The sequence below is a fragment of the Anser cygnoides genome, chromosome 1 (genome assembly GCF_040182565.1).
Source record: "Anser cygnoides isolate HZ-2024a breed goose chromosome 1, Taihu_goose_T2T_genome, whole genome shotgun sequence".
Taxonomy (NCBI): Eukaryota; Metazoa; Chordata; class Aves; order Anseriformes; family Anatidae; genus Anser; species Anser cygnoides.
In genome coordinates, this window is record NC_089873.1 from 155782152 (window position 1) to 155804682 (window position 22531).

At 34.3% G+C, this 22531-nt stretch overlaps 1 protein-coding gene across 12 annotated transcripts in view; it reads left to right on the forward strand.

Moving 5' to 3' along the window:
* Window positions 1–22143, forward strand: part of DOCK9 (dedicator of cytokinesis 9) — a 129305-nt gene extending 107162 nt beyond the window's left edge. For 9 of the 12 annotated variants that reach the window (XM_066986508.1, XM_048072715.2, XM_048072714.2 and 6 more), the window contains 14 exons: window positions 1235–1372; window positions 1684–1866; window positions 2582–2695; window positions 2838–3053; window positions 4323–4380; window positions 5778–5884; window positions 11784–11906; window positions 12277–12390; window positions 13871–14017; window positions 15339–15549; window positions 16520–16710; window positions 17981–18081; window positions 18236–18374; window positions 20845–22143. In XM_066986508.1, the coding sequence (XP_066842609.1) occupies window positions 1235–1372; window positions 1684–1866; window positions 2582–2695; window positions 2838–3053; window positions 4323–4380; window positions 5778–5884; window positions 11784–11906; window positions 12277–12390; window positions 13871–14017; window positions 15339–15549; window positions 16520–16710; window positions 17981–18081; window positions 18236–18374; window positions 20845–20967 (1965 nt within the window). In that variant the 3' untranslated portion in view covers window positions 20968–22143. Of the gene's footprint in view, window positions 1–1234; window positions 1373–1683; window positions 1867–2581; window positions 2696–2837; window positions 3054–4322; window positions 4381–5777; window positions 5885–11783; window positions 11907–12276; window positions 12391–12641; window positions 12648–13044; window positions 13081–13870; window positions 14018–15338; window positions 15550–16519; window positions 16711–17980; window positions 18082–18235; window positions 18375–20844 lie in introns of all 12 variants that reach the window. The other 3 variants (XM_048072718.2, XM_013174417.3, XM_066986538.1) reach the window with 2 other exon arrangements.
* The last annotated feature ends 388 nt before the right edge of the window (window positions 22144–22531 follow it).

The following is a 22531-nucleotide window of genomic DNA, read 5'->3' on the forward strand; positions in this document are numbered from 1 at the left end:
GCTGCTGTTCAATGAACTACACTAAAATACGTGTAATACCAATCTGCTTCTTTTGGAAATAATAAGCGTATTATATAGAAGGCCAAACAACTTTTTCTGTTTAGTGTCATCTTTCACTAGCAAGGCTCATATCTCTGTTACCTGTTACAACAGGGAAATCACAAGTTGCGTCTGTTTCTTGGTAGACTTTTAACTGATCCTGTGTGAATTCCTACTGCTTGAGGTTGTTTTAGTGAACTACCTGACTATGATGCTGGCACATCTGAAGAAAAGATGTTATATCAATTTCCTCAGAAGGCTAGAAATTTGTTGGAAAACATTAATTGTTTTGCTATAAATCTGCAAGTAGTAAGCCTAGCATCTTTTAGGACTTGCAGTTAGCTGTATAGGTTTGGGTCATCTGTATTCTGTTTCAGGACATACTTTTTTTTTTCAATGACCAAGTATGCTGACTGGCTTATATCCAACCATTTATGTCTAGCTTCCTCTAAAATATAAGCCTGCCTGTATCTTCCTTGCATAACATTGGAGATTTTTGGTCTCCTGAAAGCATTTGTATGTATTCATCCACAAAGTTTGAAAGCACACTGAGTTTTTTTTAGTCTGCGAGTCATGTTATCAAACTGGTTCTCAGCATGGCTTTTATTGTAGGATCACCTTCTTTGATCTAATAGTATTGGACACCTGAAATGCCAAGGGCTATGCTGAGATCCCTCAGGAAGGCATCTGTTGATGAATGATTCAGAAATCAAAAGTAACCATGTGTATTGCGTGCCTTAGAATGAGCTTTTTAAATATTGAGACAGATAAGACTCTGAAAACTAATACTTTCATTTTAAGAGCCATGTAGTAGGAGGTACTGCTGCGGGAAAATTCCACTATTTGAGCTGCTGAGGCCATTGTAACCAAAGTGAGTTAATTCTTTGCATGTGCCTCGTAACGCTGTTGGTTAATGTAACTAACAGCTGTTTAAAAACAAAACAACACAAAACAAAAACAACAACAACAAAAAAAATTGTGTTCTATAAGTCTATTCAGAAGTCAATGCTTTCGTTGTAAAACAAGATTAGTGAAATGTTAGAAACATCTAATTAAAGTTCAGATATGCTTGTCTTATTAAACATCTCAGTAATACTATATGATTTTTTTAATTAATTTCCTGGATGATTTGTGTATGTTCTTAAAGTTTGAATGTACAGTACAAAAATCCTATGTTCTCGCTTTTAATTTAAAGAATCAACTGCTGACTGATCATGGGCATAACCCACTGATGAAAAAAGTATTTGATGTGTACCTCTGCTTCCTTCAAAAGAATCAGTCTGAAACAGCACTGAAAAATGTCTTCATTGCTTTAAGGGCACTTATTTATAAGGTAAGAAGTTTTAAGTAATTAATCTTCAGGTACTTATCCAGTTCTTTAGCTAGCAATATACTATCAAGAAGCTTAAGAACTAAAAACTCCAAATTTAAATTAGTAAATAAAGAGGACTGGCCTAATCCCAAAAACATGAAATAATTATTCTTCGAATTGCTGTAAAAATCATTTTGTTTGAACTAATATAACTGTGTTTTTCCATTGTTTGAAAATATTAATATACTTGTATTTTTCTTGATATGCTTATTTTGTCAAGAACCAGAGTTCTTTTTAATGAATAACTTCTTTCTTTTCTGCTTTTTCCTCAGTTTCCTTCTACGTTTTATGAAGGTAGAGCTGATATGTGTTCTGCCCTGTGCTATGAGATTCTGAAATACTGTAATTCAAAATTGAGCTCCATTCGTACTGAAGCTTCACAGTTACTGTATTTCTTAATGAGAAATAATTTTGATTACACAGGGAAGAAATCTTTTGTTAGGACACATCTGCAAGTTAGTATAATTTCTTTATTTTTCTTTGTGTTTTTAAATGTCATGTGGCCTGTACTTGTAGGTGTGCAGCTGCATGTTAGTGTGCAAAGTCCTGTCACATAAAGACATAAAAGAAATCACTTTTTATTCAAGCAAGGCTGGTGCTGTTCCAAGAGAAAGAAGATGGCAATAGAAGTATGTTCAGTACAAGGAAATAATTCAAAACAATTCAATGGCCTTGTGTTTTGTAGGAAATAATAATTATTTGTGAACAGCAAATGTTGTGTTATGTAGATGTTATTTTGATTGTTAAGTAGCATACAATGTTGTGTCTGAAGAAGAAAGGAATGAGGCAACAAGCACCTGTAAGTCCTAAAACCTAGAAATAAAACCTAGAAATTTTACTTTAATAAAACAGAATTACCTGGAAATAAAATGATTCTGATGAAGCTGGGAACAATAGTTAACTACTTTTATGACTTTTGACTAGTTTACCTGGCGGTCTGTCGTTAGACCAGAGGATGATTGTGCATGAAATTTATGCAAGCCTGTTTTTTCTTTCCTATGTTACATACAAATAATTTTGGGGAAAACAAAAAGTCTTTCAAATACCATTTCACTTCAAGAAATTATCTTTCATTTAAAAAGAACAAACCTTCCTTTGTAATTGCTTCAAAGGTACATAGCAAGGGTATTATATTAAATATACACTAACCAGACTTTTATTTGTGTCAAGGTTATTATTTCAGTAAGCCAGTTGATTGCTGATGTTGTTGGAATTGGAGGAACTAGATTTCAGCAGTCCCTTTCCATCATCAATAATTGTGCCAATCACGACAGAATTATTAAGGTTTGGTTTTATTCTTCTTTCCATACAATAGAAACGCTGCTTTAAAACTCTTTCTCAGTGTCTTTCACAAATACATTTCAACTTTTTCTATGATGCAAATAATAGAAGAAGATAATAGTTAACCTAACTTTCCATGTTTTAGCACACCACATTCCCTTCTGACGTTAAGGATTTAACAAAACGGATTCGTACAGTACTAATGGCTACAGCTCAGATGAAGGAGCATGAGAATGATCCAGAAATGCTTGTAGACCTCCAGTACAGTTTGGCAAAGTCTTATGCTAGTACACCTGAACTAAGGAAGACATGGTTAGACAGCATGGCAAGGATCCATGTTAAAAACGGGGATCTTTCAGAGGTAAGAGAAGACCAGACTGTTTTTAGCTTCTTAGTAAGCTTAATTTTCTTGACATCAAAGGTACTGTAATTGTTAGTGTGTAAGGATTATTAAGCGTGTATGGATTTTAATTAATTTTGAATTCTTAGTAGATTAACTTCAATGGCTGATAAGATTTTGTGCTACACAAATACATCTGTAAGTCATTTCTCGTTATTAATGTAAGGCATATGTTTAAATAATATAGCTGATTTGCTACTAAATCAGGAATGCTCAGTGTAAACCACAGAAGAATCAGACCATCTGCTTAAACCTATCCATCAGTTATCAATTAACTAAACACTTAGTTACACCCTGAATTCCTTTCCGGTTGCCTTTAGAGAATTATCTTGATTCTCTTCCAGAGTGCTTACTAAAAAACCTCCCAATGTTCTTAAAATTGATGAATAGCAATTTTGTTGCTAGAAAAAAGAAAGCTCTCTGATTTCACCAGACTGTTAAAAGACTTAATTCCAGCAACAGGGAGAGGTAGAAGTGGGGATTTTTGTCTTGATGTGTTTATTGGATCAGCATAGAGAATTAATATTGTCTCTTTCTGGAAGTTTGTTCAATCTGAATTTCATAAATATGTCTATTACCCTTATCATCATGTAAGCAAGTAAATACCTCCAAGAAATCATATCTTACTCATGTTTTAGTACTGTACTTCTTTTATTCTGTATGGTAACAACGCATAAGACATACACAGTACTGCTAATAGTTTGCATTTTGATAGAAACGTCTCCAGATCAGAACTTTCAGAATATAAGTTCTTTTTAAAAACAGACCTAAAAAAGGACTAATTTTTCATTAAAAACACAAAATCTTTGACCATACAGCTAGATGAGAACCTCTGTAAATCGTCAAGTCCAACCCCATACAAAGTATGAATTAGAGAGAATTCCTGATACTGTTCTCCTTTAGCTCCAGTACCTGAGATTCTACAGCCTCCATATGTAAAAATTTTGCTGCTAAGCTTTAACCTTTTTAGTTAAAGAAAAATCTTGAATCTTTGTCTTTTCTGTAAAGAAAAGTGATCAGTGACAACTTTAACAACAACAACAAAAAAAAACTACTCAGACTACTCTGTCCCTCTTATTTTTCCTCCGCTGTTTACAGACTGCAACAACCAAACTAGTCTTTTTTTTTTTTTTTTTTAAAAAAAAAAGGGACTCAGGCTAGGGCTTTTCTTATATACCTTGTTTTCAGTAGTTCCATTGTAATTGTAACTTATAAGTGTTTCTGTTTTAGGCAGCAATGTGCTATGTCCATGTAGCAGCACTGGTTGCAGAATATCTCACACGGAAAGGTATGATTTTGAAATCTTACTTAAATGTGGGTTGTTTTTTTTTTTTTTTTTTCCTATAATTGCATTATAATTTAGCAATAGTTTGCCTGAGGAAGTTGTAGGCATTTCAGTGTTCACCAAGGAAAAAATTCTGACTTAAGTGGATAGCATACCTACAACAACATACTTGCACATTTAAGGTTCATCATTTCACGTGAAGATAAAATAAAATTTTTAGGAAAGTAATAAATAAAAAATAAATAATAATTTTACACTACAGTTGCTAATAGCTGGTGAGACCCTTTCTAAGCAACCTTATCAGTGAATATTCGTGTTCATTGAGTAGTCTCTCACTGTATATATGGAAGCCTGGCATTGCCAGAAGTCAAAATAAATTCTACAAATCTTCAGATTCTAAGTGATAATAGCGCTCAGAATGCTTCACCTGTCTTGATGTTCTGTGCTAGCAGCTGTCCATATATGAAAAAAAAAAAAAAAGACCACTGAGATAGATTTCTGCAAGTTTCTTCTAGAGATTATTCTTAATAAAATCTATATAATCTCCTATTTTTTCAAACCACAGACTTTAAGTCTTCTGATCCTATACGTGGAAGGTAGGCTGGAAAACTATTAGGACTGATTATGGTATTGAACTAGTGTTTTTTAAGCATATGAATTCATGACCATAACTTTTTAGCCTTGTCTTTGCTTGAACTGCCATCCGAAGTTATAGGTCTACAGGATGTCTTTTTCTTTCTTTGTTATTTTTTTGCCTCCTGCGGGATACTTTTTCAGTGTTATAGGCTATCCCCTCTGCCCCCAATGATTTCAGAAACTTCTCTGTGACCAAATCTGAGACTGAGTTGTTTGTCTAAGTTATTACACCTTCTTGCAAGCCTAATAACAACCAACTGATAACTAGTGATAATATGCATATATTTGTGGTTCCTTTGGGTAACTTGCTATTTTTGTCTTCTGTCATATGCCAGTTACATCCTATTAGTAATGTAGACAGTCAAACTTCATTCTTGCACGAACAATTTAATGAAATACTGTAAAAGCAACCTTGATTAACGTAGGCTTGGGGTGGGATAGGTTGGGTACAGGTTTAAGATAGAGTAGAAAGATTCAGACACTACATACTTTTGTAGGTAAGAGTTTAGATATTAACGTTGGAGGTTTTGTTTGTTAGTTTTGTTTTGGTTTTTAATCCTATTTATACTTAAGGTGGGCTCTGCTCTTTTAATCATGCAGTGGGAGGCTGTTTTTTTATTTTTTATTTTATTATTAATTTGGTGGTAAGTATATAAGTCTTCTGCATTATCCAGCATCACAAAATGGCCTACTGTTATTCTGGTGGAGGAATGTGTCTTGATGGCATTGAGGTAAATTTGTCTGGTTTTCTTTTTCAATGATAGGGATGTTTAGGCAAGGCTGTACTGCTTTCAGAGTAATCACACCTAATATAGACGAAGAAGCTTCAATGATGGAGGATGTTGGAATGCAGGATGTTCACTTTAACGAAGTAAGTAAACATAAGTGTGTTAGAGTTGGTGCACATTAAAGTGCTGTTTATATTTCCAAGTTTTGTTTCAATCCTGAGGCTGACTGCTATGACCTATGCTATCATTGTTTTCCTAGCCACTATTCTTATCCTAATACAGAAATAAAACAAAAAATTCTATGAGCTGTCCAGGCTTTAGAGAATTTGCTATATACATATATTTTACATAAAGCACCAGCATACAAATTGCTATGACTACACTACATATTTGTCAGTATAGAGTGAGGGACAGACCACTAGTTGCAGTAGCTGTGTTGGAAAAATCCTTGGTGTGTAAACATAATTGTAGCAACTTTGTAGCAATTGTAGCAATTTTTGTGTGTATGTTTTAATTTGTTTATGCTGAAAGTGTGTGACAAAATGCAAAATTGACTGCAATCTGAGTCTATACTAACAGATTTAGGAGGAATAGATGAAAGATTTAGTGGTTTTAAGCCTTGGGCTAGAGCTAGGGCACATGTGTTTTACTCCTACATTCTGGTACTAATTTGCTCTATAGTTTTAAGACAAAAATTGTAGCCTTCCCCTTTTCTGTGAAGGCAGGAGTTGGAATTACTTGAAATCAGAGTGCCTTTTGTTTCCAAAGATACCCAATAACAGATTGCGTTTTTTATTATTATTTGTATGCTATTTTATTTAAAACACTGATTCTCCTCATCCAGCATGAATGTAGCATGTTACTCAAAGAAAAATGTAAACTGTTTTAAGTGAGCCGGGAGTTGGATTTTTACTGACCTACAGTAGATGGAAACTTTTGTTGGAAACTCTTGTCAGCACCTACCTGATAAATCATTTGTCAGAGAGGATCTTTTGTATTTTTTTAACCGGAATGTCTTTATTCTTCTTCTGATTAGTCACTCACTGCAAAAAGAATATGCTGCTTTTTCTGAGTCATTGAACCCTACCCAGATTTATTTCCATCTCTCATTATTTCCATGGAGCAAAAGTAAGCCAAGAGTGTGATTATAATCCAGTGGATCTTGCAAAGGGTTCAAACCTCGCAAAGTTCAGTTTCCCTGTATGCAACCCTTTATAAACAGAAGTTCTTCAAAAAAGATATTCTAGTTGCTTCATGAACAGGAACATACTCATATGTAGAGTGCTACTTCAGTATGGTCTTATGAAAGGGAATCTGTATTAATCTAAGAAAAATAAATTATATAACAGAACAGTTGGGTAGATAGATGGTATAAGAAACATATCTTTCAAACTGTACTTTACTACTACCCAGCTAAATGAGCCTCTACTGTGAATTTTTCCTATACCTGGTAATATGAGTCATGTTACTCGGCATTTCCCTGGGTGCTAGTCACTTCAGAATTAAATCTCAAAACCAGTAATTGACAGGATGGGGAGTGGGGGAGGGCTCTTTCATGTTTCTAAAAGGAGCAAAGTGTCTTTTGTATTCTCTGTTATATAAAGTCTTCCTAAGTCAGTGAAATTTGTCTTAAGACTCTATGTAGTTTCCTATTTTTTAAAATCCATTTTTTTTAATTCTCAATTTAATTCTCATTTTAAGAGAATTATCTTCTAGGCGAGGATTACCCTGACTCATTTCCTAAATTAGTCATCGAAAAAAAAATAGTGTTTAATTTTTAACAAAGTTACTATGTGTATTTCATTAACAGTTGTTTAGCCAGAGTCTGTTCAGCAGCACAAGTCAGATTCTCCTTGTAGAACTAAAATCTTGTGAGTGTCGCAAGTTGCAAAGCAAAAGCCTGGAAGCTGTTATCCTTTCCCTGCTAGACTTTGTTGTAAACAGCTCATCCGTGAGTGTTCTGAGCTATGGCTAGTAGACCAGTGTCCGGTGCCAGATTCCATGCAGATTAAAACTTGGAAAAAGTTGATTCAGGTTTGTTGTTTGTTTTCCAAAATAAAATTTGCCAAAGTACAGCTCCACCACAAATATTAACTCAATATCTGCCTTCATACTTTTTTTTCCTGGTCCCTTGGTTAGCTATGACTGTCCGTGAGATGAATCATTCTAACTTCAGATTGGTAAATGAGAGCTTCACAGTACGTGTTATATAATGGAGACAATTTAATACCCTTCAGCCTTTCTCTATAGGAAAACTAACTTAGATTCTCAGATGAAGAAAATCATCCTGTCATCTTTGTGCTCTTGCTATGCAATAAAAACTATAGCACAACCCAAAACAAGAAGGGTGATTTTTATTCTTATAAATCAAAATCCATAAACTTCAAAATGTGTCAAATAAATTTGTAGTGCAGTATTGCTCCAGGGGAAGTGTTTCTCCAGCCAGTGAATGCTTTCAAATTGTATCATTTACACATTCTAAGATGCATAACCTTATCTTGGACAATGTTTATTTTATTTTACCTTTTCCCCTGGTGATTTGGTAGTTTAAGAGGAGTGGCAATTCGGCTTTCATTCATCTGTACGCACTGTACTAGAACCTGGGGTGAAATCATCTGTCTTTTGTCTTGCTTTTTCTCACTCTGGATGGTTTCTCAGAATCGAGGATAGTTATGCAGACGTCTGTCAAGTGCCAGCTATTTATCAAACTGTAGGTTCCAGTACAAAGAGAGACAAGTCCAGGTTTACAGTAGTGAATGTCTGGGGAGCATCCTGGGATTTGAAACACAAGAGGGCTCCCTCTGAGCACCAGGCAGCACTTCTGTGCTGTGCGGGTGACAGAGCCCTGACACAGGTTGCTCAAAGAGGTGGTGGATCATCCTCCTTGGAGATCTGCAAAAGCTGCCTGGACATGGTCCTGGGCAACGTGCTCTGGGTGGCCCTGCTGGAGCAGGGGTTGGACCAGATGGCCTCCAGAGGTCGCTTCCAGCCTCATCCATCCTGTGATCCTGTGAATGACTTTAAGCATATAAGCAATAACTTGTGTAATAAAGATATTTTTAGATTTACTTGGTGTAGTTTCACCTTTTTATCCTTGAGTCCTACATGAGTAAACAGGACATTTAAAAACAGATCTTCATTTTACAGGAATCTCATTAAATGATTGGCGTGGTAGGGTTATAAATTTTGGTTATATAGTAGAGAATAAGGCTTAACCCTCTATATTAACAATACAATAAGAGATGATAACCATTTAAAAATCCTTGGGGAAAGCTAAAAAAACATTTTCAGTAAAAAAGGGGACGGGCAATAACTGCTTCAGAAACCTTCAGAGCTGTAGGAAAGATTACTCCCTTCTCCTATATCATAGGACTATTTGCCTACAGTTAATAGAAATTATACAGTAGAAATCTATCAGACCATCTGAACATCCTGACATTTTTGTATTTGCCTTCTAAAGAACCAAATTTCTAAGTTCTTGAGCAAAATCTTTATCATCTTTTTAATGTACTGAGAATACTTTTAATAGCGTAAAGTTAGTGAGTGAAAATATTCTTTGCAGTAATACCCTGTAACAAAGCACTGCCTGATACTTTGTTGAGTGGCTGGTTAGGTAGATTTTTTTATTTTTATTTTTTTCCCCTTCTAATTGTGTTATGGGTTATGAACAAACAATTAAAGAATTTTTCTAGAAGAACAAGTATGTATTTTAAGGAATGTTTGAATGTTACTGCACAGTAGTGCAATGGTATCTGCAGAATGAAAGGATAGTGCTGTAGCTCTTTTAAGTGTAACTCAGTATAGCAAAGCACTTTATGAAAATCAGAAATAAGTACTTACCCAGGCACACAGGGTACTTTAAGTATGGTGGTAAAGGCAGGTATTCTTCACAGATACTCAGGCTAATATTGTTTGACATTTTCATTAGCAATCTGGGTCATGGGGTACAGCATTTCATTGAATTAGTGGTTGAAGCTAAATGGAGGGGTAGTGAGGGACCCCAACATCTCATTTAGAGGGACCAGAAACTCAAGGTGATAGAAACCTCTTGAAGTTCAGCAAAGACAAGAATAAAGCCTTGCACCTGGGGAAAAATACCCAATGTGTCAGTAAAGGCCGGGGATGGACTGGCTGGGCAGCAGCTCTGCAGAAAGAAAGACCAGGGAATTCTGGTGTACAAGAGGATGAACAAGAATGAACAAGGATGAACAACAAAGACCAATTGCACGCTGGGTTATATTAGAAAGAGTCAACAAGTGGAGGGAATTACGTTTTCCCCCTTCTTTCCCCCCCATTTGTTATGCCCCACCTCTAATCTCGTGCCCAGTCGAGAGAGAGATCATCAAACTGGAAAAAGTCCAACTAATAAGGTGGCTGAGGGAAGAGCCAGGCTCTTCTAAGAGGTGAACAATGAAAGAGGAAGAGGCAGTCTCACATGTTGTAAGGGGAATTCTCACTGGATGTATGGAAAGAAACTATTCCCGTGAAGATGGATAAGCACAGAGAGGTTGCCCAGAAACAGTGTTTTTCCCTCCTCATGTCAGCTTTCCCATATGCAGCTTTTGCTCTTTATATTTTTTTTCCTCTGTGCAAATTAAATTTTGCTGCATTTGGATGCCCTCTTGTGTCTGAGTTAAGACTCCTGTACTCATAAATCTTTGTGGACATCCCTTGTGGTCCAGCAGTGACATGGGTCTTTCAGTTCTCACCACATGGTTGCTAAGGATGGAGATACTGGGAAGTCTGTACAGCCCCATGATAATTGGGGGAAGTGAAATTTTTAGGGACTATTGAAGCACATGGAAAAGGATAGCATTTTTCGGTCTTTTTTTTTTTTCCCCTCAGAATTAAAGTTGGCTTTTCTTAATGATGTGTTCATTCCGTCTCAGCCCTCTACTGAATGGAGGAAGGAAATACAGTAGCATTGGATCCCTTCTAAGACTACTAAGTTATTTCTGGCTTCTGGCTTGGCCCCTGTGGTGCAGAAGTGGTACTCGAAGGTGTCCCTCTTTCTCAGATTTGGATTCTAGTGGAAGTTATTGGATCCCCAAGCACACTTGAAGAGGACTGAGATATGTGTTAGGGTATATGGATTGGGATGGAGATCTTTGGTGGCTCTTTCACGCCCAAGCCGTGACTGAGTATATGACAGCTTCATCATAGAAGCTATATGTCGTTCCATGATATCTGTAACATTGTGTGTAGTATTTGAGTTAATAAAGTTAGACGTACGATTTTGAATTTATGAGAAGTAGGGCAAAGTAGTAACACGATCTTAGTTTTCTTCATTATACTTATTAAAGTAAAAGAAATTAAATTCATGGAACACAAAGAATTATGACAAACTGAATGAAGGAGCTTTGTAATTATGGTGATTGCTCATATGCAAAATATATTCTTCCATCCTAATGCACAAGTAAGTGTAGTTTTTATTTAACCTTAAATAACTATTTTTTTGCTACCAGGGTATTGGGACCAACCCAACAAAGCCAAGGTGGTTTCTTGTTTGTGACTGTTTTGACCCTTCAGGATTTCTCAGCTTCTCTAACTGTTCTAATACGTCCTTTCATTCTGGTTCAAATATACAAAATTAACTGGTATACCTTAACAATCACTTCTGAGTATGGATTTTGGTATTGTATCTTTTTGTTTTACTGGTGATGCTATTTATTGATAGTTTAAAAAATGTTCTGTGTGGAGAAAAAAAAAAGGAAACGGCACTTTCAAAAAACATTGTGTATAGTAAGACAAGTTTGGGTCTTCACACAGGTGTCATTTGTAGACTTAAAAGGTCAGGAGTATCTAAAAGAAAAATGCTGTCTGTGGTAAATATAAAGGCTACATGTGTACATTCAGACCATTCTGCTTTGTTTTCTTTCCTCTTAGCATTTTTTTGATTGCCACAATAATTTTAATTTAGAGAACATGGTTTTGAAGCAAGATCTTCCTTTTTTCCTTAGGAAGAATTTTGGTATAATTGCTTACCAGGCTTTTAATGAGCACCAAATTGTTTTTCTTTTTCAAATGTGTGTACAAATCTAGGATGTGCTGATGGAATTGTTGGAGCAGTGTGCTGATGGACTCTGGAAGGCAGAACGCTATGAACTGATCGCTGACATATATAAACTTATAATTCCCATTTATGAAAAACGGAGAGATTTTGAGGTACTAAATTCATTATAAGTAAACTTGAGCAAGGAAAAATTCCAGATTTTTTTTTGTAGTTTAACTGCATGACACATTACATATCACATAACAAGACTATCAAAATAGTAACTGAAATATAAGTGTGTTGAAAGGACTAATTTTAAATCATTTAAAATGTTTTTCTTTCAAATAAATATAAATTATTAAAACTTAATCTTGCATATGGTCGTATCATTGTCATTGATACAGGTGTTAAACATATTACTAGTGTTCAGCAGAAAAGTCTTTTTAGTTGTTTTTAACTACAAGAACATAATTCATAGTTGTTTTAAGATAGGAATGTTCTATGTTATTCTGTTACCCCATAATTATTTTATTTTATTTTTAGAGGCTTGCTCATTTATATGATACTCTTCATCGAGCATACAGCAAAGTAACAGAAGTTATGCATACAGGCAAGAGACTGCTGGGAACTTATTTCAGGGTAGCATTCTTTGGACAGGTGAGTATTATTTAACTATCATTACTGCAGTATGCAATAAGAAAAATCTTGTTTTATTTTACAAGGTGCACTCTCATCATTCATGCTGATACCATGACAAAAAGCACGAGAAATGTGTTCTTTAAGAAATAATTAAATACTGTCAATAACTTAATTTAAAACATTTACCAATTCCAGTACAATTCTTCCTTATTTTCCTCAGTAAATTTTTTGCCTTTTTTTCTTTTTCTTCTTTTATTTACTACCTTAAGGCAGCGGTAAGTTTTCTATAATGTCAGTTCCTAGCAATGTATTGACTTAATGTCTGTAGCGCTGCAGTGTGGTTTGCAAGGCTGCTTCTTAGATTGGTATGCATTAAGAGCCACTGCGACTGAAAAAATAACATTAAGTTCCATTCAGAGAACAAATCACTCTTGTCTATACATTAGTATTGCATGCTTCAAACAAGAGTTCTGGCTGTGTATTGGACGGTTTCACATCCTCTAATATGTGTTTACACTGCATATGTATCAGTATGGTATCACGCAGTATCAAGTAATACATTTTCTACATGCATAGCCCAGTTGTTAATTGTTCAGCTGAGCATGGAGAATTGTAAAATACTCTGAGCAATATAACTTTACATGTATTCTGTTGTCTTTTATAACTTTATAGCAATACCAGTTTACAGACAGTGAAACAGATGTTGAGGTAATTACAGTAATTGCTTACAAAGCAAACAATGCAGTAAAAACTACTGCATTTCACCGTAGTTTGATGTGGGTATTTTTGTCAAACTAGCCTGTGTTTACACATGATATGTTGTGCTTTCCTATTTTCTGTTTCATTTTATGACAAAAATATTTATTTTTTGATTTCAAACATGAACTCAGACATGGCTTTTTGTTTTAAATCAATCACCTGTTTCACTTTCCATGTACTACAAATTGCATTCAGTTATGGTTTTAAAACAAATGCTTTATGTAATAAAAATGAAGAAGTATATGTCAAAAGAGTATGACACAAAATTAAGATGTTTACATAAATTAAATTTCAAACCAATCAATTTTCAAATTTTGAAAACATTGTCAAAATATTCACTTGTGAATCAGGTAGTCGTACTGGGCAACGAGATCTCTGTTTTGGCAAGTGAAACAGTACCAAAAGTTCACTTTTTAAGATAAAACTAAAGAAAATACTATTTTTTTTATCTTAAAGGCTTGGCACATCATAAAATTACAACAAAAAATTTACCTTTGTGTGTTTCTGTTATCTTTCATTCATTTTGTAGTAGATAATTATATTTTTCTGTTTTTGTTTTGTTTGTTTTTATTTTCTTTGGAAACCTCTTTTTACTTAGGCTTAATTTGTTTATTTACATTTGCTTGAATCCTGATGTTAAATGTTTGTTTTTCAATCATAAATATTATGTTAATCGAAATCATTGTTCAATGTTGGTTATTATTTTTTCCCAAGATTTTGATTATTTATTTTTTTACAGGGATTCTTTGAGGACGAAGATGGAAAGGAATATATCTATAAAGAGCCTAAACTCACTCCTCTTTCAGAAATTTCTCAGAGACTCCAAAAACTCTACTCCGACAAATTTGGATCTGAAAATGTCAAAATGATTCAGGATTCTGGCAAAGTATGTTTTCATTCTCTCTTAAGAATTCCAATATACAACTTCCTCCCACTAATCAATTTGAAATAATGTGGGATCACTTTCCTTTATTCATTTAATATCCAAACATGTATCTAAAAATTCTGCTGGTTGAAGGGTATGGGAGAGCTATCATCTTCTATTAAACTTACACTTAAGGACAGACAAAAAGCTAAATACTACATTTTTGTAGTATTTACAATTAGTAGTATTTACTAATGCTACACTTTTGCCAGTGTAGGATTAGACTGCAGGTCTCCCAGGATATTTATCCATAATCATCTTTACTTGGGACACGCTACTAGCAAAAAACCTGCTTCAAAGGTGCTTCTCCCGCATACCCCCACCTCACTCCACCCTCACCAAAGCCTGATTAAATATTTTTCTGAGATAAAATTTGCCATTTATATCTTTAGAATAGTATAATTCAGTTAATTGGGAGGGACCTTCAGAGCTGATCAAGTCCAACTGCAACTTTGACCTCTTGTAGTCCCCTCTTGATGCTTTTAAGGTAAGGTTTGCCATCACAACAGCTGGAGCCATTGAACAAAAGAGGATGGTAGTAGCCCATAGGCTGAGAAGATCTCATACTGCACAAGGTGCCTCTCTGCATTCCTTTCATTCCATTCCTTAACCAATTCAAGGTTTTACACTTTACATCGATTTTCTCATAATATCCTCTCTTCTGTTCCTTGATTCTGCAAGATCACAAAGTGCTGTGCTTCTCCACTTGGAAGTGCAGCAGTGGTGGGATTTTCAGTACTCTTAACTCAAATCGGAACTTTAAAAGGAGAGAAGAACATATGCAGGGGTTTAATTTAATGTGTTGGAAGACAAGAGAGTTATATTGTACTCCATTTTTCACAGTTCTTCCTGTGTACTCTAAATAAAGGCTTTAAATATATTTTTTATTTCTGTGACTTCTCTTGAAATCCAGTATTCACTATTAAGCTTGGACAAAACTGCATTATTTTTTTATTCCAATTTTGAATGTAGAAAATAATGGTAGTGGTGTGTGGGTTTTTTTCTTCTTTTATATACTACCTTAAGGCAGCAGTAAGTTTTCTTTAATGTCATTTCTTAGCAATAAGTTTTCTTTAATGTTAATTCTTAGCAATGTATTGACTTACTGTCTGTAGCAGTGTGGTTTGTCGGAGAAGTCCCACGAGAGCATTAGCATTTGCTAAGTTTGCAGTAATTTACTGATTAAGAGACCAAATTTAATTCCTGAAATTTGCATAACTACAACTAATTCTACTTTATTCACAATGTAGCTATTTGGTGTTTTTTCTTCCACATTTTAAAGGTAAATCCAAAGGATTTAGATTCAAAATATGCATATATTCAAGTTACGCATGTAATTCCATACTTTGAAGAAAAAGAGTTGCAGGAAAGAAAAACAGATTTTGAAAGGACTCATAACATTCGCCGCTTTATGTTTGAGATGCCTTTTACTCAAGCTGGTAAAAGACAAGGAGGAGTAGAAGAACAGTGTAAACGACGGACCATTTTGACAGGTACTCATTGGACTAAAATTTCCTTTAAAAGAAAACTGCTCTTTTATATACATATACTTAGTTCTTGATACTAGGCCTTTCTGTATGTTTTATGTTTTTTCTGAAAAAATCCTTTAGAGGATTTCACACACAACTGTTCCGAGATTACAAGAATTGCAAAGTAGTCAAGAACATAGTTAGACAATGATTTGTGAAACCATCTTTTAAAATGAGTATGTACTTGAAAATAATACTCAGAAATATTGTATGCAAGCATGCTTGTAAATCACCATCTGAGAATACATAGATAGTTGTATGGTTTCTTAATGCTGGAGTATTAGGAAAAGAGAGTAAAGTCTTGTATTCCACTATGCTCTTACTGCTCTTCACTTATAGCTATCAGTGAAAATGTTTTCCATGTTTTCAGTCAAAACTAGGCTTTCATACTGGTTCCTTCGGGATAATTCTCTTTTTTTTTTTTTTTTTTGGTCTTTGACCTTCAAGAGCTATGAACCTGGTGGCTGCTTTTCCTTGTTCTTAGAAAAAGTCTTGTCTCTGTTGAAAGTGTGAGCTTGTATATCACTGTCTTAATGTAGTGGTAAATGGAACTTACATTAGTTAATAATATCAGCTGTCCATAGCTAATACTTGAGAGGAAATAGAAAGTACAACCTTGCCTGTTCTTAGTTCTTTTACTCTTTAAGATATGTGTACGATAAGCAATTCTTTTTAAACTTCTTCTATGAATTAAATTTGAATGGTTTGTTTCTTGGTTATTGTCAGTAGTAGTACCAACAATCTTTATTTGCTTTAATGTACATAAAACTAAGCTATTTTGTTTCCCTGTACTGCTAGTAGTATTTCTAGTTATTTAATGTGTTAATAAATTGGGCAACAAATTATGTCAAAATGAGATTTTTCACATAAAATCTTATCAAAGTACACCTTATTCAAAAACATTTTTAACACTACTACTCAATTCTGTCCATAGCTATACATTGTTTCCCATATGTGAAGAAGCGCATTCCAGTAATGTACCAGCACCATACTGATTTAAACCCAATTGAAGTTGCCATTGATGAAATGAGTAAAAAAGTCACAGAACTCAGGCAGCTTTGTGCTTCAGCTGAAGTAGATATGATCAAATTGCAGCTGAAGCTACAAGGAAGTGTCAGTGTTCAGGTAAGACCATATACTTTGCCGTTCAGCTATTTCGCTTCTTTTTGTCTCTGAAAAAAGTATATAAACGGTATTTTGTTATTAGTTTCAATTCTGTATATTCAAGAATGTTCTAAATTAGAAATATGCTTCTTGTTTGCAGTTATTCCCAGAAGAGGAAAAGCAGTAAAAGTATTTCCTATAAACACTGATGATTTGACAGTTACATGAAAGGACTAAGATTGCATCTCTGGAAGCTATGGTGGTCTGAAACTAGAATTAAGTAGTGACTTCCCAGCCAAGCTAGGTGTAGGCCTGCTCACATTAGGTTCAACAGGGTCATTGTTGGTTTTATATTTTGATAAGACAGTTAAGGAAATGAAGGGGGAGGACAAAATACAGGAAGAACATAATAGGAGAAAATCTCACTGTGCATCATTTTGTTTTGCTTAAGGCGAACAAGAACTGAATATAGTATTAAAGTATATAGTGAATATATAATATAGCCATCAGACTCACCAAACTATGGTACACACAGTGTATACTGTAGCAAATACAAATCAATATGATAAGGATCTTAAGAATGCAATAATAAAAGTGCTGCTTTGTTATTTTTAACTGATTCAAAACAAAGGAGCAGCAAACACAGTCATCTCAAATGAACTGTTGTCATGTTGAAGAAAAAAGGGAAAAAATAAATGAATTTTTAAAAAAAGTTTCAGAATCAGGTAGTTGTCAAGCTAGCATCTGGGATGAGGAGAAGGGAGGGGCTCTTACTGTTGCTATAAAAGGATAATAGGGATGAGTCAGACATCGCTCAATCCCCTTCTTATGTAGCGGCCATAATAGCACAATTTCATTTTTACTGATTTAGAATTGCAGAATTTTCAGCTTGTTTTCTGTGGATAAGTGGACCAGTAGATTTCAATAGATAAGCTGTAGTAGATTTAGCTTGTTTTCCCACCTTAATTTCATAAACAAAGGAGACATACTGTCAATATCAGCAGTTACTTTGCCTTTGTCATCATTAAAGTGGTTTCTTTGTGCCAGGACAGGTTCTGAGTGCTGTACAGACCTCTTGTGCCCTTATGTTACAACTTCAGTAGTTTTCTTATGAAATAAGCATGTGTTTGGTTTTTATGTGCAGGGGGGAAGGGAGGGCATTTATTTATTTATTTATTTGAAATCAATGTGTTCTCCTAAGAAATTTAAATCAGGCATTCACCTGTAGCATCTGTTAGTGCTAAGACAGTATATCAGAGAACTGACTTTATTTTGTAATTTTTGTTCTTAGGTTAATGCTGGTCCACTAGCATATGCAAGAGCTTTCTTAGATGACACAAACACCAAAAGATATCCAGACAATAAAGTGAAGCTCCTAAAGGAAGTTTTTAGGTACTTTTTTTTTTTTAATAAATAAATGAGATAAGAATTCAATGAAAGATTTTTTTTTTTAAAATACTTGTAAAGTTTAGTCTAGCATTTTGAATTATTCCTTTGGATTTTGTATTCCTTCTTAAGATCTTTCTTATTATTTTATCTAAATCAGGCAATTTGTTGAAGCTTGTGGGCATGCTCTTGGTGTAAATGAGCGACTTATAAAGGAAGATCAGTTGGAATATCAAGAAGAAATGAAAGCCAACTACAGAGAAATGGCGAAAGAGCTTTCTGAAATAATGCATGAACAAGTATGTCCTGAAATTAATTTATATATACCACTATTGAGAACATAGCTATAATTTGAACCCAGTAGGAAAAGTGTACATTATGCTTTACATCAGAAGATTGTGTTGGTTTTATTTCTATTGGAGTTTAAGCATATCATGGAGTTTTGGAACTTCTCTTTTTTCTGTGTGTGAATTTTCTGCAGGTGCTTTCTTGATCTTCAGAATTAAGTCCTATGCATTAAGAAAATTAATCTTGTTGGCACCAGCCTGTTTTTCATAGGAGAGAAAGATTACAGTAAAGATAAAAACAAATTTAATGACACAAATACATGTGTCACTTATACTTAATGCTTCTACAGGTATCTTCATTCAGTGATCCAGAAAGTTCATTTTAATCTATACTTCCTGATAACTGTAGGGTAATTTCATCTGCAAGCTTAACCCTTTTAATTGCGATTTGAAGATGTAAGCATTTACTTTTGCAAGAAAGAGTTAAGCCATCTTGCAAGAGGTATTTCTACACATTTTCTTGATGGAACCAACTACAGACAAGCTGGAGATATGGGAAAAGAAAAAACAGAACTCTCCTACAAACAAGATTAAGGACCTTGCATCTAGGATCTGTGGTAGAAATGCCTCCTGACTTCAGAGGCAAGGATATTATCTCTAGGAGTATGGGAAAAGATTCATGGTTAATGCCTACTGCCTTTAAGTTTTTATTCATCACACTCATCACTTCAGATTCTGTTTTTTTAATGCACTGTTATTTGTATAATCTTTTCCTAGAGCCCCAGAGTGGCTTATAGGTCTTACCCTCAAGACTTGTATTTCTGGCCCACAAGAAATACCTGTGTTTTCTTAAATATTTTACCTTACGAATACATATTTCTATGAGACTTCCTTAAATGTATGGCCATAACAGCATCTTTTCTTAGACTTAGGAACCAGTGCATGCCAGTCTGGATAAACAGCTGATGCAAAGAGGAGCTCTGTTTCCTTCATCTTTACAAATAAAATAGGCTTTGCTCTGAGATCAAATTTTACGTGAAAAATCAAGACCTACCTGAGGCATTCTGTCTAGTTGACATTTAAATGGTCAATTAATCTTCCAGCATTTCTCAGGTTTACCTCCTTCAGACATACAACAGCTTTACCCACTTACTATTTTTTGACATCTCCAAATTAGTCTATTATGATCCAAGAAATACTTGCTGAAAAAGCTAACCTGTGTAGCAGGTTATCCATATGCTTATCCAAGAAGATTTTTTTTTTTACCCAGAAAGGAAAAAGTAAAAGTATATAATGATGCTTTGAACACAAGAAGTAAAAATAAGAAAATAAATTTGAACTCAGTGCAAGATGTGTATGTTTAAAAAATTCTCACGTGTGAGTTTCCAAAGACTGAGGATAAGAAAAAGCATGTAATGCCTGAAACCTTAGGAGTAAATCAAATTGGCTAAGAGTAAGCAGAGACAAGGGGCAAACAACTGACACTGCAAGACAGTGTGAACAGAATATGAAAGTACATCACTGACTGTAGTAATGTGTACTACTGGTCTTCTACTGTGTTTTTTTATACAGATGTAATCAGTTGTAAATAATTAAAACATGCTATTTAAAAAATGATAAAAAAAAAAAAGATTCATCACACCTTGAAGTCGTAGAATCATGGAGGCGTTCACTGAAATCTATAAAAATGGCAACTTTATATGCCTGCCTGTTGGTGTATTTGGAGAGAAAGAAAAAAAAAATCTCACGATGTTTTGCTCTGTTATTGGAAGAAAAAAAAAATTAGCTCTCTTATAATAGTGTGGTGTTTAAACAATTGCAAAAATGTTGTTATGAAAATATAGAAAATCTTAATGGACTTTTCTTTTTTTTCCCTCTGCTGCTTGCAAATATGATCAGATGGGATGGTAATTAATTTTCTTTACTTCTGCTCTTAGTTTGTCTATATAATTCCTTTTAGCTAAGGATGAATCTTTATTTTCATCGTAAAAAGCATACCTTATTCAGAACAAGTTTTCTCTTTCTCCTTTTACTCTTTCTATAGGTGAGAAGGTGCTCTTAGGTGACCCTGCTTGAGCCAGGGAAGTTGGTCAAGGGGGCTTCCAACTCAACCAGTCTGTGATTGTGTCATACAGCTGAGAGTAGTACTTTCAATAATCTCCTGCAAGTCTGCAGTCATTAACTCAGAAAATGCTGTCTCACATATGATGAGCACAAAATGTATAGTATTTTGAAAGAACAGAATCTAGTTGTACTGATGGTGATAGAAAAGCCGTCTTAGTGCCAAAGCCACATATCTAGAAATATTCGATACGTCACACAATTGATGTATCTAATATTTCTAAATGTGGCATCGGTAAATATATGGCTGTTAAGAATTAAGATTTTTTGGTGACTATCAAAAGCTGTGTTTTGATAGCTGTTTTATAAATGCTCATGTCCTTTTGGAACGCTTTGGTAAATGCTTGTTTTCCATTTTAAGATTACTCCGGTTGAAGAAAAGGCCAATGTTATGCCCAATTCGCTACACATTTTCAACGCCATAAGTGGAACTCCAACAAGCACAACAGTTCATGGGATGCCCAGTTCTTCTTCAGTTGCATGATTGTTTTGTAAAGTATGGTGTTTGGTTTTGGGGGTTGGGGGCTTTTTTTGTTTGTTTTTGTTTTTGTTTTTTAAGTATGTGGATTTGTTTCATTGTGTGCAAGCTCAGGATGATTTTGAAGCTAAACGTTGGGCACGTACAAACTGCATAATTCATATGAAAGTCTGAGCACACTTAGATATCAAGGTAGACAGTGATAAGCAAATAGCAATTACTGGTAATAGTTTTTTAGAGTAAGTAAAGGAGGCGCACATATATTTTTTAATCTTGCTGGTAACATTTAAAATATTCACAGTGTCATCGCAAAAGTGCGTATTGGGAAATTATAATATTGAAGTAAATTTCTCTTTTTTGTTAGGAAGTATTATTAAAACAAATTGCACATTACAAAAAGTGTTGTGGGATGTAATTTTGCAGATATGTAACATTCAGGTGTTCTTTTTGTGTATGGCACATAGAGATTGATTTCAAGTACAAGAACTATTTTGGGACTAGACAGAGACACTAGTTTTTTGGGTTTAATGGAACTGACAATAGTAGTTTTTGTACCATTTGGCAAATTGTTGTGCTTTATTTTATACCTTGTTGCATTTTGGAAGTACGTGAGCTTGGATCTTACTAAACAACTAAATACAACCAAAGGTCTGTATTAATGAACACGGAGTTATTCTAAAATATCAATAGTATAGTAAACTGTTATGTACATATTGTTTGTTAATACAGTCCATGCAGTCTGTACATAAATGTATTACATTTCTAAACATTTTTTAATATTCATACCAGCTCTTATCATGCTTTCAGTTTATTGTGAAAATTTGCTCATTCCAAGTATATGCAGACTTTACAGTTCATTTATTCCTGTATATAAATAAGTGCAATATAAAGATGTATACAGTCTTTGCTATGTTAGGTTTATATGCATTTATTAAAAGGAAAAAAAAAAAACTTTTTTGCCAAAGCAATGAAGTATGTAATTGGTGATCATGGTTACTGTGGTAAATGGTGGTATAATTTAAAGCTTTTTCCATATTCTTATTCTTTTAAGACATTAATTTAGTAATTTTATATTTGGGGAAAATAAAGGTTTTTAATTTTATTTAACTGGAAGCACTGTCCTGCTGTAATTAAACATTCTGTACTACATCTATATTAAAAGGAAAAAAGTAGTTAACTTTTCTCACTGTGTGCTCTGGTTTTTATTTTAGATTTGTCCCCGAGACTGGGAAAAGATGAAAGCTTGATCAAAAAAAAGAAAGAAAGAAAGAAAGAAAGGCTTTTGGCAGCCTAAGTATGAGATTAGATGCAGAACCTTATGGTGTGCTTTTCATATTTCTTGACAACAGAGGAATTGTAGGCTATTAGTTAAGACATGAGTTTTGGATCCATCGTGTTTGACCCAAGTAGCATGTTGTAACTAAAGGTTGTTACTCACTGTTACAGTTAATATTAAGAACCCTTCAAAACTCTTCATCAGATGAAAATAGGATTTTTTTTTTCCCATGTGATTTAAGGTTTACTGTCATTTTCTCTAGCATAGCATGAAATTCTTATGTTAGCATTAAAC